At 34.1% G+C, this 21,492-nt stretch overlaps 1 protein-coding gene across 8 annotated transcripts in view; it reads left to right on the top strand.

Moving 5' to 3' along the window:
* Positions 1-21,144, top strand: part of LOC105034376 (uncharacterized GPI-anchored protein At1g61900) — a 61,539-nt gene extending 40,395 nt beyond the window's left edge. For 3 of the 8 annotated variants that reach the window (XM_073245615.1, XM_073245613.1, XM_073245614.1), the window contains 2 exons: positions 10,709-11,024; positions 16,650-17,118. In XM_073245615.1, coding sequence (XP_073101716.1) covers positions 10,709-10,935 — 227 coding nt within the window. In that variant the 3' untranslated portion in view covers positions 10,936-11,024; positions 16,650-17,118. Of the gene's footprint in view, positions 1-3,280; positions 3,514-10,708; positions 11,025-12,584; positions 13,102-16,295; positions 16,344-16,649; positions 17,119-20,795 lie in introns of those variants that run through there. The other 5 variants (XM_019846983.3, XM_019846979.3, XM_019846978.3 and 2 more) reach the window with 5 other exon arrangements.
* Positions 21,145-21,492: the final 348 nt, after the last annotated feature.

Here is a 21,492-nt window from a genome sequence, read left to right as displayed (position 1 = left end):
AGCTCCTATTTTGGCCAATTTCGATTCGAATCCGATTTAATTTATGAACCAAATTAATTGAGCATTAATTTGGGTTCTCTTTAGAAGTGGGCAGCTATCAGATGGCACCACATAGCCCAAATTGGTGCGAAATAGATAGAGTCCAAAGTAGAATGGACTCTATCTCATCTTCGCGCAAATAATGGTGGGTGGCACCAATTTTTGGCATGGAGGGGCTTGAAGAGTCCTTCTTAGATGGGTTTAAGATCCATGTGGATCCTTATCCAACCACCCATCAGCCTAGCACATATTTTATGGCATGTGTTGGCAAATTATGGCATGGAAGAGGGAGATTGCGAGGCGCACCACAGAACTCACGAAGAGTCGCTTAAGAGTCCTACTTTCAGGCAGAAGGAGGCTCATCTCAATCTGATTTTGAGCATCCATTTACATCAATAAACTCTAAGAAATCTTCATTTACACGTGGCAAAACCAGAGGTTTTCTGATTTAAAATTGGGATGCCATAAGCTTCTTTTCTTGGACGCATGCGTGAGAGGTTGTGAAACGATGTATGTGTTCCTGAAGGGACTTTATCATATAAGTGTCTTGAATTTTAATTCGCCAATTGTTGTGGCGGTTGGAACACATGAGAGATGCTTCGCACGCCCTCTCTTTAAATATAAATGGGAAGAGGGCATTCGAATCAATTCAGCCTTCTTGTCTTGTTAAGACAAGAAACTCTCTCCCTCTCTCTCTTACACCCTTGGTCCTTTAGGACAAGCCCTTCTAGTCTAATATAAGTCTAATTAGATTTAGGACAAGGCTCTAAAAGAGTCTTAAAAGGACTAGCCAAGTTGCCAAGAAGAGGTCCAAGTCAGGTTCGGAAAGCGGTTCGACCAAATCGAGTCAGGGTGCACTCGAGTCCGGTGTTCAGGTTCAAGGAGCGTCTCTTTGAACCAATTTCTGTGTGGATCATCAGTTGGAGGGTATACACTTATGTACTTATGAAAATATTGAAAATAGCATTTCGAGGTATTTATATGATTATATGCTTCAATTCATTATAATTTGTTAATTTGATTGAATATATCAAGGAGATCCTAGGATTTAGGATTTTAGGTGTTTTTAGATTTTATAAATAATTTTGAAATCCAATCTTCTACTGCTTGATCGAAATCTAATAGTGGTATTAGAGCCATCTTTGGTTGGTTCAATCAAATTATATTATTGGCTCCATGATCAAAGATTTTAATATATTCATGTATTTGAAATGTTATGTCAAGTACCTTGTTTCATATGTTTTAAATATTATGAATTACTATATTAACTATGTTATTATCATATATGAATTCTTAGTAGTCTAGTATTTTTTGAGAATCATATTAAAAACCATCTATCATAGAGGACTATGGTGGAAGGGGTGTTTGTATGAATCAAGAAAAAGAATCGTGAAAAGATGATTGATATGCGGAATATATGTCGCAAGTTGTTTTTCATATGAATATTATGATATACTTAACATGCTATGCATCATATGAAATGCTATAATTATAGTATAAATGCTATATGATTGGAATGTGCATGAGATCAAAAAATCTTCATAAAAATTATATTAAGTTGTAGTGATAGCAATTATGGATTAATCAATTCTTGATCAATTAGTGTCTAGAAAAGTGATAAAGATGGTTATTTAATTAGGTCTGTTTGCTTATCTGATCAATTTGTTGGTGTCTAAAAAAAAACTACGGAGAGCCTCCTACCTACTTATCTGACCAATTTGGTTAAGCGATCGTGAAATTGAAAAATCTTAATATTGGAAACACTACTTGAGGCCTTTCTTTGTGCTAGGATAATTTTATGTCAAGAATCATAGTAAATTTATTGTGCAACTACAAGATTTTGCTACGAGGACTGATGTAAATATGTCTTGGTGCATTTAATTACTTGTGGCATATTTAGATATGTTGCTTTGTTGTACAACCACAAGGACAACATTATTCAAATATGGTCGTAAAGAAATAAAGGATCAAACTTAACTAAGATATTATAATTTGTTGTGCAACCACAAAGTTATAATTATCTTAGAGGCAAGTGTTATGTTAAGAATTACATGGATGCAATTGGCAAGGGTGTTTTCTACTCTTGAACTCATGAATGTTTGTTGTGTAACCACAAAGTATTATGAGGAATAGGGATCTCAATCCCACTAAGGAAACCAAGTTAGGGTTTCTCGCCTATCATATATGAAGGGTATGGTAGATGTGATAAAATAGTAGGAGACGTAATTAGATTTAAGTCCTCTTCTAATTATGTTTGTCATCATGAGTGTTTGCTTATATGTTGTTCTTTATTTAATGTAGAATATTTTCGCATAAATGGTATCTTCATTATCACTGCGTGAAATTTTGGATACAAATAAATTGACCGATTCTAGCTATATGGACTGGTTGAGGAATTTGATGATTGTACTTACTCAGGAGAAAGTCTTCTATATCCTCGACACTCCTGATCCAAGACCGATCGGAGAAGATGCTATGGAGGATGAAAGGGCCACACTCAAAATGTGGCAGAATGATAGTATGATTGTCAAATGTATTATGTTGGCCTCGATGAGCAATGAACTGCCGAGGCAACATGATGGCATGGACCCTGAGTCCATACTTCTCAACTTAAATGAGTTGTATGGAGAGAAAAGTGGAACTGCTTGATATGAAATATCAAAGCAGTTGTTTCATGTCAGAATGAGTGAAGGCTCATCTGTGTAAGCTCATGTTTTGAAAATGATTGACTTAATCATACGATTAGGTCAATTAGGTTTTGTTATGGATGGAGAGCTCTCAAGACTTGATCTTACATTCACTCCTCGAATCTTTCTCACAATTTGTCATTAACTACTATATGAACAAACTGAATATCATTTTGTCGGAGCTATTAAATATGTTAAAAATAGCTGAGAGTCACTTCAAGAGTGACAAAGCTCATCTTCTTTTAGTGGATAAGAAGAAGAAGATGGCAAAGGATAAGGGTTCAAAGAAAAATAAAAAGCCGAACCTTAAAGGTAGCAACTTCAAAAAAAATAAGACAAAGAAGATCTTCAAAGATGGTACTTGCTTTCACTACAGCAAGCAGGGACACTAGAAGAAAGATTGCAAGAGCTATCTTGCAAGTGTGAAGCTAGATGCCAGTGGAGCATCTAAAGGTTTATATATAATACAAACTAGTTTTTCATTAAATGCTTCAACTTCTAATTCATGGGTATTGGATACTGCTTGTGGATCTCATATATGCAAATCATTGCAGGGACTACAAAAAATTAGAAGTTTGAAGGAAGGTGACTTCGTGCCGTATAGAGCTAATGGAGAATCCATTCAAGTAGAAGCTGGCTCCTATTATTTGTCAGTATCTACTGGCAAGATTATTGTATTAGGAGATTGTTATTATATGCCCAATGTCATTAGAAATGTTATCTCTGTATCAATGTTATTGAACGTGGCTATGAAATAAAAGCAAAGAGCAATAGTTGCTCTATTTTTCTATCTAATGAGTTTTTTGGGAATGCATATGTGGATAATGGTCTCTTTATATTTCTACTTAATGATAATATTTTTATGATAGATAAAAACAAGGAAAGAAAGAGAGAAAATAATAATATGACATATTTTTGGTATGTTGACTTGGTCACATCAGTGAGTCAAGGATTAATAAGTTAATCAAAGATGAGTTCTTTGATTCTAATAATTTTCAATCATTAGGAACTTGTGAATCATGCCTCATGAGAAAGATGACCAAATCTCCATTCACTAGACATGGAGAAAGGGATGGTGAATTGTTAGGCCTAATATATTCAGATATTTGTGGGCCTATGACAACTCATGTTAGGGGTAGATATTTTTATTTCATCACATTTATTGATGACCTATCAAGGTTTGGATATGTGTATCTTATGAAATACAAATGTGAAGTCTTTGAAAAATTTAAGGAGTATCAAAAGATGATTGAGAAACAAACTGAAAAAAGTATCCAAATCCTTAGATTTGATCGAGGAGAAAAATACTTATCCAGTGAGTTTCTTGATTATCTTAAGAAAAATGGTATTCTCTCTGAATAAACACTTCCTTATATACCATAGTTAAATGGTATAGGCGAAAGGAGGAATCTAATAAGGTGCGATCCATGATGTACTTCACGAACCTTCCTATTTCATTTTGAAGATATGCCCTAAAATTATTGTCTATATTTTGAATAGAATACCTTCTAAGTCTGTCACTAGCATTCTATATAAAATATAGAAGGGCAAAAGATCCAATCGTAAATACCTTAAGATTTGGGATTACCCATCTTATGTCAAAAATAATTTTGGACATAAGTTAAGTGCTAGGACAGAAAAATATAGGTTTATAGGTATCCTCTAAAAAGTATTGGATACTATTTCTATCATCCTATTGAACAAAAGAGTTTTGTCAGTAGACATGCTACTTTTTTGGAAAAAAAATTTATCTAAAAAAAGATAGTGGAAGGATAGTTGAACTTGGAGAAGTTCAAGATCTACAAACAATTCCTTATAAGCTTGTGGATATTCCACAACTCGAACCTCAACTTAATGAACCCAATGATAATATACATCTACATAACACACTTCCTCTCCGAAGGTCAAAAGAGTGTGAAATGCACTCTATGATATCATTAAAATGACAATGAAATTCAGATTATATAGGATGATGATCCTCTAACTTATTCGAAAGTTATCATGAGTAAGGACTCTGATAGATGGTTTAAAGTCATAAAATCTGAAATAAACTTCATATACTCCAATCAAGTATGGACTTTGGTTGATGCACCTGAGGATATAACTCCAATAGGATTAAATGGATCTTCAAAAAGAAGATTGGAGCAGATGGTCAAGTTGAAACCTATAAGGCTAGATTGGTGGCAAAAGATTTTAGACAAAGACAAAAAATTGAATATGATAAAATCTTCTCACTAGTGGCTATGCTCAACTCTATTCGAATAATGCTTGCATAGTTGTATATTATGATTATGAAATCTGATAAATGGATGTAAAAACTGCTTTCCTTAATGGCAACCTTGAGGAAGACGTTTATATATCATAGTCGGAAAGGTTTATCTCAAGTAGAAGATCAAACCAAATATGCAAATTAAAGAAATCTATTTATGGATTAAAACAAACATCGAGGAGCTGGAATATCTGTTTTGATGAAACAGTCAAAGAGTTTGGCTTCATAAAAAATATAGATGAACCATGTGTGTATAAGAAGACTAGTGGGAGTGCCATTGTCTTCTTGGTCCTGTATATTGATGATATTCTTATCAGGAGGAATGATATTCCATTATTATAATCGATCAAATCTTGGCTATGTAAAAGGTTTTACATGAAAGACTTGGAGAGACATCCTATATACTTGGTGTAAAGATATACAAAGATAGGTCTAAAAGATGTTAGGCTTATCACAATCTAGGTATATTGATCTATTGTTGAAAAGATTTAACATGTAGGGAAGTAAAAGAGGTTATTTACCCATAGGTCAAGACATACATCTTTCTAAAAGGATGTCTCCAAAGATACCTGAAGAGAGAGATAGAATAAGTTCTATACCTTATACTTTGGTAGTAGGGTCTATTATATATGTTATGTTATATACCAGACCTGATGTAGCTTATGCTTTAGGTATAATCAGTATATTTCAGGTTAATTCAAAGAAGAATATTGAAAAATAGTAAAAAATATTCTTAAGTACATGAGAAGGACTAAAGATATTTTTCTTATTTATGGAGCGTCTGATTTAAAACTAAAAGAATATACTGATTTCAGTTTTCAATCTGATCTTGATGATAGCAAGTCCATATTAGGGTATGTATTTATCTTATATGGAGAAGTAGTGAGTTGGAAGAGTTTCGAGCACAGATTGTAGCTGACTCAGTTACTAAGGTAAAGTACATAGCTATTAGTGAAGTCGCCAAGGAAGCTATCTGGATGAAGAAGTTCATCATCAAATTATGTGTAATTCTTGAGATTGAACATCCTGTGCCACTTTATTCTGATAACATTGGGGCTGTAGCTCAAGCTAAGGAATCAAGTTCTCATAAAAAATCTAAGCACATTCTAAGATACTTCCATCTTGTTCGAAAAATTATTGAAAGAAAAGATATTGTCATAGAACGAGTGGATACAAAAAATAACATAGCAGATCCATTCATTAAGATCCTGTCATAGCAAATATTAGATCGTCATCTTGATTATACGAAAATTAATTACAAGGACGATTGGCTTTAGTGCAAGTGGAAGATTGAAAGATTAATGTCCTGCAAGCCAATCTCATGGTATATATAAAGGGATTAATCTGCTTTATCTTCCATACTCATGTAATTGATATATTTTATTATGAATAAAATTGAGATATTTTTTGTTTGATCCTATGATGTGTATTATTTTATTGAATTATGATGAATTTCATAGATTAAGGCAATGATTTTAAGGTGATGATAAAATCACACCAGTGAGACTTAAAATCTAAAATTTTAATCTAAAATTTAATCTAAAATTTTTTCCGTCATAGGATTATTGAGTCGGAGATCAATAATACGAATAGACTGACACATCCTATGTATGCTCGATGGAGAGGATGATTGATCTCACAATCACTTGTGTAGGGACACTAATATAAGGATGTGGATGCTCATTGGAGAATAAGTTTATTGAAGTGATCCGTCATGAGAATTATATCTTATGAAGTCTTGCTTATATATCAAAAAATGATTCTTTTAGTAGGAGTAGTGCATGTGGTCCTTTGATTTGAGACTACCACAGTACCTTATATATATAGATCTATATTTTGGTTCATTTTCTATCATGACTTTCTAAGACATGTGGGGTGTTTTAAATATGGTGAGATATATATGGAGGTAGTGAATAAGTCAACAAGAATCGATCACTCCTGGTAAGGGAGATATCATCTTAAGCAATCTTATCAATTGATGACTCAGGAAGTCTTTGATCAAAGTAAGATGAAAATTAAAAAAATAATTTCTAATGTTTCATAAGTTGAGTCATCATTAGTGAATTAAGATTTATTTGAGTAAGTATTAGGGTTTGACATTTTTTCATACCCATTACTTATTCAGGATGAAAGATGATTGAAGGATTAAATTGCACGATAATTTACCACTGAAGGGTATTTCTATCAAAATATTCTACGTCTTTTGGATAAGCATGACGTGGTGCTATATGTCAATCAAGACATAGGTTTTTATGAATTAAAAAGATTATTTCATAAGTCAATTAGAAAAGGTTCTAATTTGACAACTCGAGTCTACATGAGTTTGATTTAAATTGATTAGATAGAGTCTAATCAAATCAGGTCAACATGTATTCGAATCTACTGCGGACTAGGTGTGGAGTCCAATAGATCACCACATAAAAAAATTGATCAAAAATTTTATTTGAATTAATTTATGAGTCAGATCCTAATTGAGTGATTAAATGACAAGCTAGCACTTGTAGGCTAATCCTAATTTCTATTTTGATCAATTTCGATTTGAATCCGATTTAATTTGTGAACCAAATTAATTGAGCATTAATTTGGATTTTTCTTAGATGTGGGCAGCTATGAGATGGCGCCACATGGCCCAAATTGGTGTGAAATAGATAGAGTCCAAAGTAGAATGGACTCTATCTCATCTTGGCGCAAATAATGGTGGGCGGCAGTAATTTTTGGCATGGAGGGGCTTGGAGAGTCCTTAGATGGGTTTAAGACACATGTGGATCCTTATCCAACCACCCATCGGCCTAGCACATTTTTTATGGCATGTGTTGGCAAATTATGGCATGGAAGAGGGAGATTGCAAGGCACGCACGTGCAGAACTCATGAAGAGTCGCCTAAGAGTCCTGCTTTAAGGCAAAAGGAGGCTTATCTCAATCTGATTTTGAGCATCCATTTACGTTAGATAAACTCTGAAAAAACCTCCATTTACACGTGGCAAAATCAGAGGTTTTCTGATTTAAAATTGGGATGCCATAGGCTTCTTTTCTCGGATGCGCACGTGAGAGGTTGTAAAATGACGTATGTGTTCCCGAAGAGACTTTATCATATAAGTCTTTTAAATTTTAATATGCCAATTGATGTGGCGGTTGGAACACTCGGGGAGATGCTTCACACACCCCCTCTTCAAATATAAATAGAGGTCGGTAGATGAGAAGAGGGCATTTGAATCAATTCAGCCTTCTTGTCCTATTAAAATAAGAAACTCTTTCCCTCTCTCTCTTACACCCTTAGCCCTTTAGGACAAGTCCTTCTAGTCTAATCTAAGTCTAATTAGATTTAGGACAAGGCCTAGAAGAATCTTAAAAGGGCTAGTCAAGTTGCGAAGAAGCCAAGAAGAGGCTAAGTTAGTCTCAGAAAGTGGTTCGACCAAATCGAGTCAGGGTGCACTTGAGTCCGACGTTCAAATTTAAGGAGCGTCTTTTTGAACCAGTTCCTGTGTAGATCATCAGTTGGAGGGTACACACTTGTATACTTGTGGAAATATTGGAAATAGCGTTTCGAGGTATTTATATGATTATATGCTTCAATTCATTATAATTTGTTAATTTGGTTGAATACATCAAGGGGATCCTAGGGTTCAGGGTTTTGGGTTTTCTTGGACTTCATAAATAATTTTGAAATCCAACTTTGTGCTGCTTGATCGGAACCTAACAGAAAATACCCAAGTGATCCCAAGGATCTTTATGAATAGAAAGTAAGCTGAATGGATCTCTCTTTTGAGGCCATCTCTGCCATTTCCATTATTTTTGTTGTTCAATGGTAACTTTGCTGCCTAGAAAGCATGCATGGTTGTTGTTGGGCTTGTTGGAGCAGAAATTCTTGGCATTGGTGTAGATTTTCGATAATTACATATTGCACTCTAATTGCAATATCCTGTCGATGATTCATCTCTAGCAAACTATTTTGGGCCTAGTTTCTTCTATAGTGGTTGGTGTGTAGCTATATACTGCGGGTGGTCAAGACGATATGATCAATTCTTCTGGCTTACTGTTGCTTATTTTTTGTCCTTGTTCTCAAATAATATAGAGTTCCTAAGTGAATTGCATGCTTGAGATTATCCCCTACTTTGAAAGTTATGGTTTAATCAGCTAGTGGGGAGGCGAACGAATTTCATCACTTACAAGCAACAATCACCATCCAAGGATCACTTGCTACCATTATATATGATTTCATTGATAAAAGATAGGGAGCTTTCACCAATTTCTATTTGTTTTTTACCCATTCCAGATCCTAAAATGTTCTATTAGAATAATATAGAGAGATTAAAAATAGTGAGGGAATATGTTGAACCATGTTTGCAGAGTTAGGTAATTCTTTTTTCCTTAATTTATCTTTCAACATGTCTCTTCTCCATGCGCATTTCTCTTAATATCAGTAATATGACCATTTTGTTTTGGTGAACTGGTCTTGCCCTCTTCAGGAGAAGCATATTTAATGACCTTGTATCAAAGTGAGCTAAATGTTCTACCAAAAAAAAAAAGAGCTAAATGACTCCTTACTAAAAAAAATTGGCACCCGAGATGACATTTTCGAGCTGATTCTGAAATTGGACATGATTAATTATTGTTTATATAATTCACGGTCATGTATGATATAAAGAGTATCCCCTACTTAAATAATGCAAAGTGAGAGATGAGATTGCCCCCCAGTTTCACTCCCATCGTAGAGCCTAGCATCGCTTGGACTCACTTCTAAGAAAAGTCCGTCCTTTTCTAACAATGTATAGAAGAATGAAATTAACGGCATCTGAGGAATATAATCAGTCTAATTAATTTAATATAAAGGATTCATATGTAACAAGATACAAAATTTCAAAGATAAAAAATATTATATATATATATATATATACACACAAAATTTTAAAGATAAAAAAATATTATATATATATATATATATATAAAATAGGTGGAATAAGTTACAAAATTTTAAAGATTAAAATATTATTGAAATCCAAATCAACTTAACCATCATCCAAACTAATAAGGCACAGTGTTTATAAATTACTTAATAATATATTTTGTACTCTTTATATATCAACACAAAAACCTAGCCATCGTCTAAGCCTCCCTATTCGACAACCTCTTACCTGATTGAGACTCCCGGGGATGGAAAAGAGAGAGGAAAATGCAAGAGAAAAGATTGAAAAAATCAATAAAAATAAATGAAAGAAAAAAAATAAAAGGTTAGACCTTTTCCAAATATATTAATAATTTTTTTTTGCTTTATTTTTTTTTCTTTTCTCTATTCTTTCTGTGGGAAAGGAAGTAGAGAGATCGGAGGGGTTTGTTGGGTTTTTTTTTTTAAGCTTATGGGAACTAGTCCCTCGAGGTTTTGAGAGCTTAATGTTGGTAGAAGCATGATATTTGGTAGGGTTTGGGGATTTTTGATTGAAAGAATTTTTCTTTGGCTATAAAAATTTCAATACGTGGATTTCTGTTCTTATGATAATACGAATATGAATGAGCGTTAATCGAGCGGGTTCGTGTACTTTGCGGGGGTATGCTACTTTTAAATGGGATTGGGATGGATTTTAGATTTTTGGTTAATTTTGTAATCAGGTTTGGGAATAGATTTGGATAGGAAGATTTTAAATGGATTCGTATATGGTAGGGCAAATTTTGTGGGTACCTTACTCGTTGCCATTAATCCCTCCCCCTTCCCCTGTAGCCATCGGCAAGAGGACCGCAAAGAGGAGGGCATCAGGATGCGGCCATCGGAACAAAGACCTCGTCAGAAATATGGTCCTCTTCTTCTTCAGTCGGTCCCGAGTTCCACTCCATGAGCAAAGCAAGGAGTTCATCGGCCAACCGACGATTCTTGGATTAAATTTGTCAGGGAAGGATAGCTGTGTCGGTGCAATTGAGGCAGTGGTTGAGTTAGATTCTGTGATCTAGATCTAAGCGATCGATGTATCATTTCAAGAAGCTAAAAGGTTATGATTGCTCCTCTGGCATAAGGATGATCTATTAGATAAGAAAAGGAGGTTTGTCAAACGGCACTCTTTTTTCATTGCACAAAGTTTCATCTTTTTTTCTTTAATTACCGAAAAATTTTATGCTTTATCTATTATATTAGCAGAGTTTTTTGTGACTATGCTGATGTTATGGTTATCCTTTGGATAGAATTTGATCTCTAAATTAAACTTAGATGAAAACTTTGCATTCAATAGTACATTCCTCAAAAGAATGGGTGAAAAAATTGAAAAACATGAAACAATAATTGTTGCTTGTTTCATTTGCCCATCCAAACTTCTTAAAAGGATATACCCCTCATAATATTTTTGCATGACTCTATAATAGTGCCATAGCAGAATGATACTTGTCTATATCGTGTTTATTTTAGTCAATCAATATAATTTTTTTGTGTGATGATGGATTTTGCTGCATGTTTTGGTTTGTTTTTGAATTTCTAATAAAGCTCAGTATACAAATACTTTACAATCTTGAGTTTGTTGATAAAGGGACATCATACGGCAATGTATTTTTGTTGTAACCACTTACATATTAGCACAAGAGGTACATACACAAACGTGGCATTTCTTATCATATGAGAAATGAAAACAATGTTTTGTGATATGTTTGTCTCTAACTCAATCTAAAATTTTACCATCTAGCCAGCTCATTCTTGTCCATTTCTCCAATTTTTGTTCAAGCTCTTTTGACACTTTTGGTTCGTGGGAAGAGGAGGGAGGAAGTATGGCCAATGAAAAAATGGTGAAAGGCCTCATATTTGGTTGGAGTTTTCAAAGGAGAGATGAGAAAGTGGCATTCTCATGAGAAAAAGATGGTCACATTTAATGAAAAAGAAAAATCCATGTGGGACATGGAATAGTCTAATTTTTATTATTCTTGAGTCCTGCAATTATGTGTTGGATTAATATAGACTCTAGTAGTGTATGAGGGATAGCCTTTGTGTTTCAAAGGAGTGGCTGTAGTAGCATTTGTGCTTGGCCGGGGCCATGGTTACTCATAGATGGTTACATAATTATAGAGTTATAATGGACTAGTGTGCTTGGTTGGTATGTGTGATCAGAGAGACTACTAAACTTTTAGTTTTCCATATGAATTCTTCTCATCTCTCCATGAATACTTAGAACCTGCAGGATTCTACAAGATCTAAATAGGCAACTTAAGTTTTTATCTTTTTATCAGCTCATTGTTACTAATTTATCTTTTTTTCTTCAAAAAAGAGGAGAAATTAGATAAAACTTGTCAAAAAACACTACATACTTTGAGGTGATCCATGTATTTTCTTAAGCTATCAATTGCTGATTTATTTATTTATCATTTCTATCAGCAAATAAGTTTTTTAGAGTTTTTGAATTTAGTGAATAATCAGAAGTCATGTATACTTGCTGTTGATGTTGCAAGTTGGTGCCTCCATGTACAGTTTTGTAGTCTGTGTGGATTATTTTCTAATTTATGGATTTAATAATTTTTTATTTTTGCTAAACAATTTTTTTTTCAATCACCTATTTAATTCATATCAAAATCAGATTTTCTGTTACATGATCACTGACAATTTGATATTCCACCTCTCTCAGGTAGCTATGGTCTGGAAATGAGAACTTTGATTCTCCTTATGTATTTAGTGTCTAGCTTATTATTTTAGAGCATGGTCATGGGTTTCAAAGTTATATCCAGCAGATATTGCAGAGGCTGGGAGATCCCTTTCTTAGACGATTGTTTTTATCGAGCAAGTTAATCTCTTTTTGGTATACTTTAGGATCAGAATTCTATTCGGAGATATGGCATGAAAGATTCTTTGTAGGGACACCAGTGTTCTTGAAACTAAGAAAACACCCAAGTGATCCCAAGGATCTTTGTGAATAGAAAGCAAGCTGAATGGGTGTCTATTCTTTGAGGTCATCTCTGCCATTTTCATTATTTTTGTTGTTTAATGGCAATTTTGTTGCTTAGAAAGCTTGCATGGTTATTGTTGGGCTTGTTGGAGTGGAAATTCCTAGCATTGGTATAGATTTTTGATAATTACATATTGCACTTTAATTGCAATATTTTGTCGATGATTTATCTCTAGCAAAATTATTTCGGGCCTAGTTTCTCCTATTGTAGTTGGTGTGTAGCTATATACTGCGGGTGGTCAAGGCGATATGATCAGTTTTTCTGGCTTGCTGTTGCTTATTCTTTGTCCTTGTTTTCAAGTAATATAGTGTTCCCAAGTGAATTGCATGCTTGAGATTATCCTCTGCTTTGAAAGTTGTGGTTTAATCAGCTAGTGGGAAGGGGAATGAATTCCATCACTTACAAGCAGCAATCATCATCTAAGGATCACTTGCTACTATCATATATGATTTCATTGATAAAAGATAGGGAGTTTTCACCAATTTCTGTCTGTTTTTCCTTCATTCCAGACCCTAAAATGTTCTATTAGAATAATATAGAGAGATTAAAAATAGTGAGGGAATATGTTAAACTATGTTTGCAGAGTCAGATAACATGTCTCTTCTCTATGAGTATTTTCTTTAATATCAGTAATATGACCATTTTGTTATAGTGAACTGGTCTTATTCTCTCCAAGAGAAACATATTTAATGATCTTGTATTAAAATGAGCTAAATGTTCTATCAAAAAAAAAAAAAGTGAGCTAAATGACTCCTTACTAAAAAAAAATGGCATCCAGGGATGATATTTTCGTGCTGATTTTGAAATTGGACATGATTAATTATTGTTCATATAATTCACGGTCATCTATGATATAAAGAGTATTCCCTACTTAAATAATGCTAAGTGAGAGATGAGATCGTCCTCCCAAGTTTCACTCTATCGTAGAGCTCAGCATCGCTTGGACTCACTTCCTAAGAAGAGTTCGTTCCTCTGTTGATAATGTATGGAAGAAATGAAATTAACATAGTCCGAGGAATATAATCAGTCTAATTAATTTAACATAAAGGATTCATATGTAACAAGTTACAAAATTTCGAAGATTAAAAATATTATATATATATATATATATAAAATAGGTGGAACAAATTATAAACTTTCAAAGATTAAAATATTATTAAAATCTAAATTTTGTAGCAGCTTAATCATTATCCAAACCAATAAGGCACAGTATTTATAAATTACTTAATAATATATTTTGTACTCTTTATATATCAACACAAAACATTAGCCATCATCTAAGCCTCTCTATTCGGTCACCTCCCACTAGATTGAGACTCTCGAGGATGGAAAAAATCAACAAAAACAAATAAAAGACAGAAAAAAATTAAAAGGTTAGACCTTTTTCATATATATTAATCATTTTTTTTGCTTTATTTTATTTTTTTTCTCTCTTCTTTTTTGGAGATATGTGGAAAAAGAGAGCAGGAGATCGGAGGGGTTTGTTGGGGTTTAATCCTCAAGCATATAGGAGTTGGTCCCTCGAGGTTTTGAGAGCTTAATCTTGGTACAAGCATGATATTTGGTAGGGTTTGGGGATTTTTGATCGATAGGATTCTTCTTTGGCTATAAAAATTTCAATTCGTGGAGTTCTGTTCTCATGATAATGCGAATACAAATGAGCATTAATTGGGCGGGTTCGTGTACTTTGTGGGGGTATGCTACTTTAAAATGAGATTGGGATGGGTTTTATATTTTTGGTTAATTTTGTAATCGGGTTTGGGAATGGATTCATGTAGGAAGATTTTAAACGAATTCGTATATGGATAGGGCAAATTTTACGGGTACCTTACCCATTGCCATTAATCCCTCTTCCTTCCCCCACGGCCATCGGCAAGAGGACCGCAAGGAGGGCACCCGACTGCGGCCATCGGAACGATGATCTTGTCGGAAATATGGTCTTCATCTTCTTCTTCTTCAGCTGGTACTGACTTCTACTCCATTAGCAGAGCGAGGAGGTGTTCATCGGCCAACCGTCGATTCCTGGATTGAATTCATCAGGAAAGGAGAGCACTGTCGGTGCGGTTGAGGCAGTGTTTGAGTTGGATTCCGTGACCTAGATCTAGGCGATGGATGTATTGTTTCAAGAAGCTAAAAGGTTATTCTTGCTCCTTTGTTATAAAGATGATTTGCTAGATAGGAAAAGGAGGTTTGTCAAATGGCACTCTTTTTTTCATTGCATAAAGTTCCATCTTTTTTTCTTTAATTGTCAGAAAATTTTTTGCTTTATCTATTATATTAGCAGAGTTTTTGTGGGTATGCTGATGTTATGATTTTCTTTGGATAGAATATGATTCTAAATTAAACTGAGATGAAAACTTTGCAATTAGTAGTATATTCTCCAAAAGAATGGATAGAGAAATTGAAAAATGTGAAACAACAATTGTTGGTTGTTTCATTTGTCCATCCAAACTTCTTAAAAGGATATACCCCTTATAATAATTTTGTATGACTCTATAATAGTGCCATAGCAGGATGATATTTGTTTACATCGTGTTTATTTTAGTCAACCAATATAGTTTTTTGTGTGATGATGGATTTTGCAGCATATTTTGGTTTATTTTTAAATTTTTGATAAAGCTCAGCATACAAATGCTTTGTAATCTTGAGTTTGTTGATAAAGGGACATCATATGGCAATATATTTTTGTTGTGATCACTTATACATTAGCACAAGAGGTACACACACAAATGTGGCTGTCAAACATTTCTTATCATTTGAAAAATAAAAATAATATTTTGTAATATATTTGCCTTTAATCTAATCTAAAATTTTATCATCTAGCTAGCTCCATCTTGTCAATTTCTTCAATTTTAGCTCAAGCTCTTTTGACTTGTTTGGTTCGTGGGAAGAGGAGGGAGGAAGTGTGGCCAATGGAAAAATGGTAAAAGGTCTCATATTTGGTTGGAGTTTTCAAAGGAGAGATGGAAAAGTGGCATTCTCGTGGGAAAAAGATGGTCACATTTCATGAAAACAAAAAATTCATGTGGGACATGGATAAGTCCAATTTCCATTATAGTTGAGTCTTGCAATTACATGTTGGACTAATATAGACTTGGTAGTATATGAGGAATAGCCTTTGTGATTCAAACGAGCGGCTGTAGTAGCATTTGTATCTGGTTGGGGTCACAGTTGCTCATAGATAGTTATAGAATTATTGAGTTACAAAGGACTAGCTGTGCTTGGTAGGTATGTGTGATCAGATGGACTACTAAATTTTTAGTTTTCCATATGAATTCCTATCTCTCCATGAATACTTGAACCTGCAGGGTTCTACAAGATCTAAATAGGCAACCTAAGTTTTTATCTTTTTATCAGCTCATTGTCACTAATTTATCCTTTTTTCTTGAAAGGGAGGAGAAATTAGGTGGAACTTGTCAGAAAACACTACATACTTTGAGGTGATCCATGTATTTTTTTAAGCTATCAATTGCTGATTTATTTATTTATCTTTTTTATCAGCAAGTAAGTTTTTTAGAATTTTTGGATTTAGTGAATAATCATAAGTCTTGTATATTTGCTATTGATGTTGCAAGTTGGTGCCTACATATACAGTTCTGTAGTCTGTGTGAATTATTTTCTAGTTTATGGACCTAATAATTCTTTATTTTTACTAAACAAATTTTTTTCACTTACCTATTTAATTCATATCAAAGTTAGGCTTTCTGTTACATGATCACTAACAATTTGATGTTCACCTCTCTCAGGTAGCTATGGCTTGGAAATGAGAACTTTGATTCCTCTTATGTATTTAGTGTCCAGCTTATTATTTTAAAGCATGGTCATGGATTTCAAAGTTATATCCAGCAGATATTGCAGAGGCTTAGAGATCTCTTTCATAGGTGGTTGTTTACATCGAGCAAGTTGACCCTTTTTTGATATACTTTAGGACCAAAATTTTATCTGGAGATATGGCATGAAAGATCCTTCGTAAGGATACCAGTGTTCTTGAAATGAAGAAAACACCCAAGTGATCCGAAGGATTTTTGTGAATAGAAAATAGGCTGAATCGGTGTCTCTCCTTTGAGGCCATCTCTTCCATTTCTATTATTTTTGTTGTTCAATGGTTACTTTATTGCCTAGAAAGCATGCATGATTGTTGTTGGACTTATTGGAGTGGAAATTCTTGGTATTGGTGCCGGTTTTCAATAATTACATGTTGCACTTTAATTGCAATATCCTGTCGATGATTTATCTCTAGCAAAACCATTTTGGGCCTAGTTTCTCTTATGGTGATTGGTGGGTAGCTATATATTGCGGGTGGTCAAGACGATATGATCAATTCTTCTGGCTTGCTGTTGCTTATTTTTTGCCTTTATTCTCAAGTAATATAGAGTTCCTAAGTGAATTGCATGTTTGGGATTATCCCCTGCTTTGAAAGTTATGGTTTAATCAGTTAGTGGAGAGAGGATGAATTCCATCACTTACAAGCAACAATCACCATCCAAGGATCGCTTGCTACCATCATATATGATTTCATTGATAAAAGATTGGGAGTTTTCACCAATTTCTGTCTGTTTTTTTTTTCCATTCCAAATCTTGAAATGTTTTATTAGAATAAAATAGAGAGATTAAAAAGGGTGAGGGAATATGTTGAACCATGTTTGCAGGTAATCCTTGTTCCCTTTATTTATCTTTCAACATGTCTCTTCTCCATGAGTATTTCCGTTAATAACAGTAAGATGACCATTTTATTCTGGTGAACCAGTCTTGCCCTCTTCAGGAGAAATATATTTAATACCTTGTATCAAAGTGAGTTAAATGTTCTAACAAAAAAAAAGGTAAGCTAAATGACTCCTTACTAAAAAAATTGGCATCCAAGGATGACATTTTCGAGCTTATTCTAAAATTGGACATGATTAATTACTGTTCATATAATTCACGGGCATCTATGATATAAAGAGTATCTCTTACTTAAATAATGCAAAGTGAGAGATGAGATCACCCTCCAAGTTTCACTCCATTGTAGAGCCCAGCATCGCTTGGACTCACTTCTTAAGAAGAGTCCATTCCTCTGCCAAAACTATATAGAAGAAATGAAATTAACAGAGTCTGAAGAATATAATCAATTTAATTAATTTAACATAAAGGATTCATATATAATAAGTTACAAAATTTCAAAGATAAAAAATATCATATATATATATATATATATATATATGAAATAGGTGGAATGAGTTACAAAATTTTAAAAAATTAAACTATTATTGAAATCCAAATCCTGCGGCAGCTTAACCATTATTCAAACCAATAAAGCATAGTGTTTATAAATTACTTAATAATATATTTTGTACTCTTTATATATCAACACAAAATCCTAGCCATCGTCTAAGCCTCTTTATTCGGCCTCCTCCCTCCTGATCGAGACTCCTGAGGATGGAAAAAATAGAGAAAAATTCAAGAGAAAAGATTGGAAAAATCAATAAAAACAAATGAAAGACAAAAAAAAAAAAGGTTAGACCTGTTCCACATATATTAATGATTTTTCTTTCTTTTCACTTTATTTTTTTTTCTTTTCTTTCTCTATTCTTTTTCGTAGATCTGTGGGAAAGGAGAGCAGAGAGATCGGAGGGATTTGTTGGGGTTTTTTCCTCAAGCATATGGGAGTTGGTCCCTTAAGGTTTTGAGAGCTTAATCTTGGTAGAAGCATGATATTTGGTAGGGTTTGGGGATTTTTGATCAAAAGGATTCTTCTTTGGCTATAAAAAATTCAATACATGGAGTTTTGTTCTCATGATAATACCAATGTGATTGAGCATTAATTGAGTGGATTCGTGTACTCTATGGGGGTATGCTACTTTTAAATGGGATTGGGACAGATTTTAGATTTTTGGTTAATTTCGTAATCGGGCGTGGGAATGGATTCGGATAGGAAGATTTTAAACAGATTCATATATCGGTAGGGCAAATTTTACGGGTACCTTATCTGTTGCCATTAATCCCTCCCCCTTCCCATGTGGCCATCGGCAAGAGGACTACAAGGAGGAGGGCACCAGGATGCGGCACCAAAATGAAGACCTCATCGGGAATACAGTCCTCGCCTTCTTTTTCTTCAGTTGGTATTGAGTTCTACTCCATGAGCAGAGCGAGGAGGTGTTCATCGGTCAATCAATCAACGATTCCTAGATTGAATCTGTCGGGGAAGGAGAGCAGTGTTGGTGCGGTTGAGGCCGTGGTTGAGCTGGATTCCGTGATCCAGATCTAAGAGATGTATGTATCGTTTCAAGAAACTACAAGGTTATGGTTGCTCCTCTGGCATAAGGATGATCTGCTAGATAAAAAATGGAGGTTTATCAAATGGCACTCTCTTTTTTCATTGCATAAAGTTCCATCCTTTTTCCTTTAATTGCTAGAAAATTTTATGCTTTATCTATTACATTAGTAGAGTTTTTTGTGGCTATTCTAGTGTTGTGGTTATCCTTTGGATAGAATATGATATCTAAATTAAATGGGATGAAAATTTTATGGTCAGTAGTATATTCCCCAAAAGAATGGATGAAAAAATTGAAAAACATGAAACAACAATTGTTGGTTATTTCATTTGCCCATCCAAATTTCTTAAAAGGATATACCCCTCATAATAATTTTGCATGACTCCATAATAGTGCCATAACAGAATGATATTTGTCTACATAATGTTTATTTTAGTCAATCAATACAATTTTTTATGTGATGATTGTTTTTGCAGCATGTTTTGGTTTATTTTGAACTTCTGATAAAGTTCAATATATAAATGCTTTGCAATCTTGAGTTTGTTGATAAAGGGACATCATATGGCAATGTATTTTTGTTGTGACCACTTACACATTAGCACAAGAGGTACACACACAAACATTGCTGTCAAGCATTTCTTACCATATGAGAAAGGAAAACAATGTTTTGTGATATGTTTGCCTCTAACCCAATCTAAAATTTTATCATCTAGCCAGCTCATTTTTGTCAATTTCTTCAATTTTAGCTCAAGCTCTTTTGACCTGTTTGGTTCATCGGAAGAGGAGGGGGGAAGTGTGGCCAATGGAAAAATGGTGAAAGGCCTCATATTTGGTTGGAGTTTTCAAAAGAGAGATGGAAAAGTAGCATTTTCATAGGAAAAAGATGGTCACATTTCATGGAAAAGAAAAATCCATGTGGGAGATGAAAAAGTCCAATTTTCATTGTACTTGAGTCATGCAATTATGTGTTAGACTAATATAGACTTTGATAGTGTATGAGGGATAGTCTTTGTGTTTCAAAAGAGTGGCTGTAGTGGCATTTGTGCTTGGTCGGGGTCACGGTTGCTCATAGATGGATGCAGAATTATAGAGTTACAATGGACTAGCTGTGCTTGGTAGGTATGTGTGATCAGAGGGACTACTAAACTTTTAGTTTTCTATATGAATTCTCTCATCTCTCCATGAATACTTGAACCTATAGGATTATACAAGATCAAAATAGGCAACCTAGGTTTTTATCTTTTTATCAGCTCATTGTCACTAATTTGGACTTTTTTCTTAAAAAAAGTGGAAAAATTAGGTAAAATTTGTCAGAAAACATTACATACTTTGAGGTGATCCGTGTATTTTCTTAAGCTATCAATTATTGATTTATTTATTTATCTTTTTTATTAGCAAGCAAGTTTTTTAGAGTTTTTGGATTTAGTGAATAATCAGAAGTCATGTATACTTGCTGTTGATGTTGCAAGTTAGTGCTTCCATGTACAGTTCTATAGTCTATGTGAATTGTTTTCTAATTTATGGACCTAATAATTTTTTATTTTTGTAAAATAGATTTTTTTAAGTTACCTATTTAATTCATATCAAAGTCAGGCCTTCTGTTATATGATCATTGACAGTTTGATTTTTCACCTTTCTCAGGTAGCTATGGCTTGGAAATGAGAACTTTAATTCTCCTTATGTATTTAGTGTCCGGCTTATTATTTTAAAGCATGGACATGGGTTTCAAAGTTATATCCAGCAAATATTACGGAGGCTGGGAGATCCCTTTCATGGGTGGTTGTTTTCATCGAGCAAGTTGATCCCTTTTTGGTATACTTTAGGATCAAAATTCTATCTGGAGATATGGAATGAAAGATCCTTCATAGGGACACCAGTATTCTTGAAATGAAGAAAACACCCAAGTGATCCCAAGGATCTTTGTGAATAGAAAGTAAGCTGAATGGATGTCTCTTTTTTGAGGCCATCTCTGCTATTTCTATTATTTTTTTGTTCAATGGTAAGTTTGCTGTCTAGAAAGCATGCATGGTTGTTGATGGGCTTGTGGGAGTGAAAATTTTTGGCATTGGTGTCAGTTTTCGATAATTACATATGGCACTCTAATTGCAATATCGTGCCGATGATTCATCTTTAGCAAAATCATTTTGGGCCTAGTTTCTCCTATGGTGATTGGTGTGTAGCCATATGCTGTGGGTGGTCAAGGCGATATGATCAATTCTTCTGGTTTGCTGTTGCTTATTCTTTGCCCTTGTTCTCAAGTAATATAGAATTCCCAAGTGAATTACATGCTTGGGATTATCCCCTATTTGAAAGCCGTGGTTTAATTAGCTAGTGAGGA

This window comes from Elaeis guineensis, chromosome 11 (assembly GCF_000442705.2).
Source record: "Elaeis guineensis isolate ETL-2024a chromosome 11, EG11, whole genome shotgun sequence".
In the NCBI taxonomy this organism is placed as follows: domain Eukaryota; kingdom Viridiplantae; phylum Streptophyta; class Magnoliopsida; order Arecales; family Arecaceae; genus Elaeis; species Elaeis guineensis.
The sequence above is the reverse complement of the archived record's forward strand: the minus strand, read 5'-3'. Positions and strand labels throughout refer to the sequence as shown.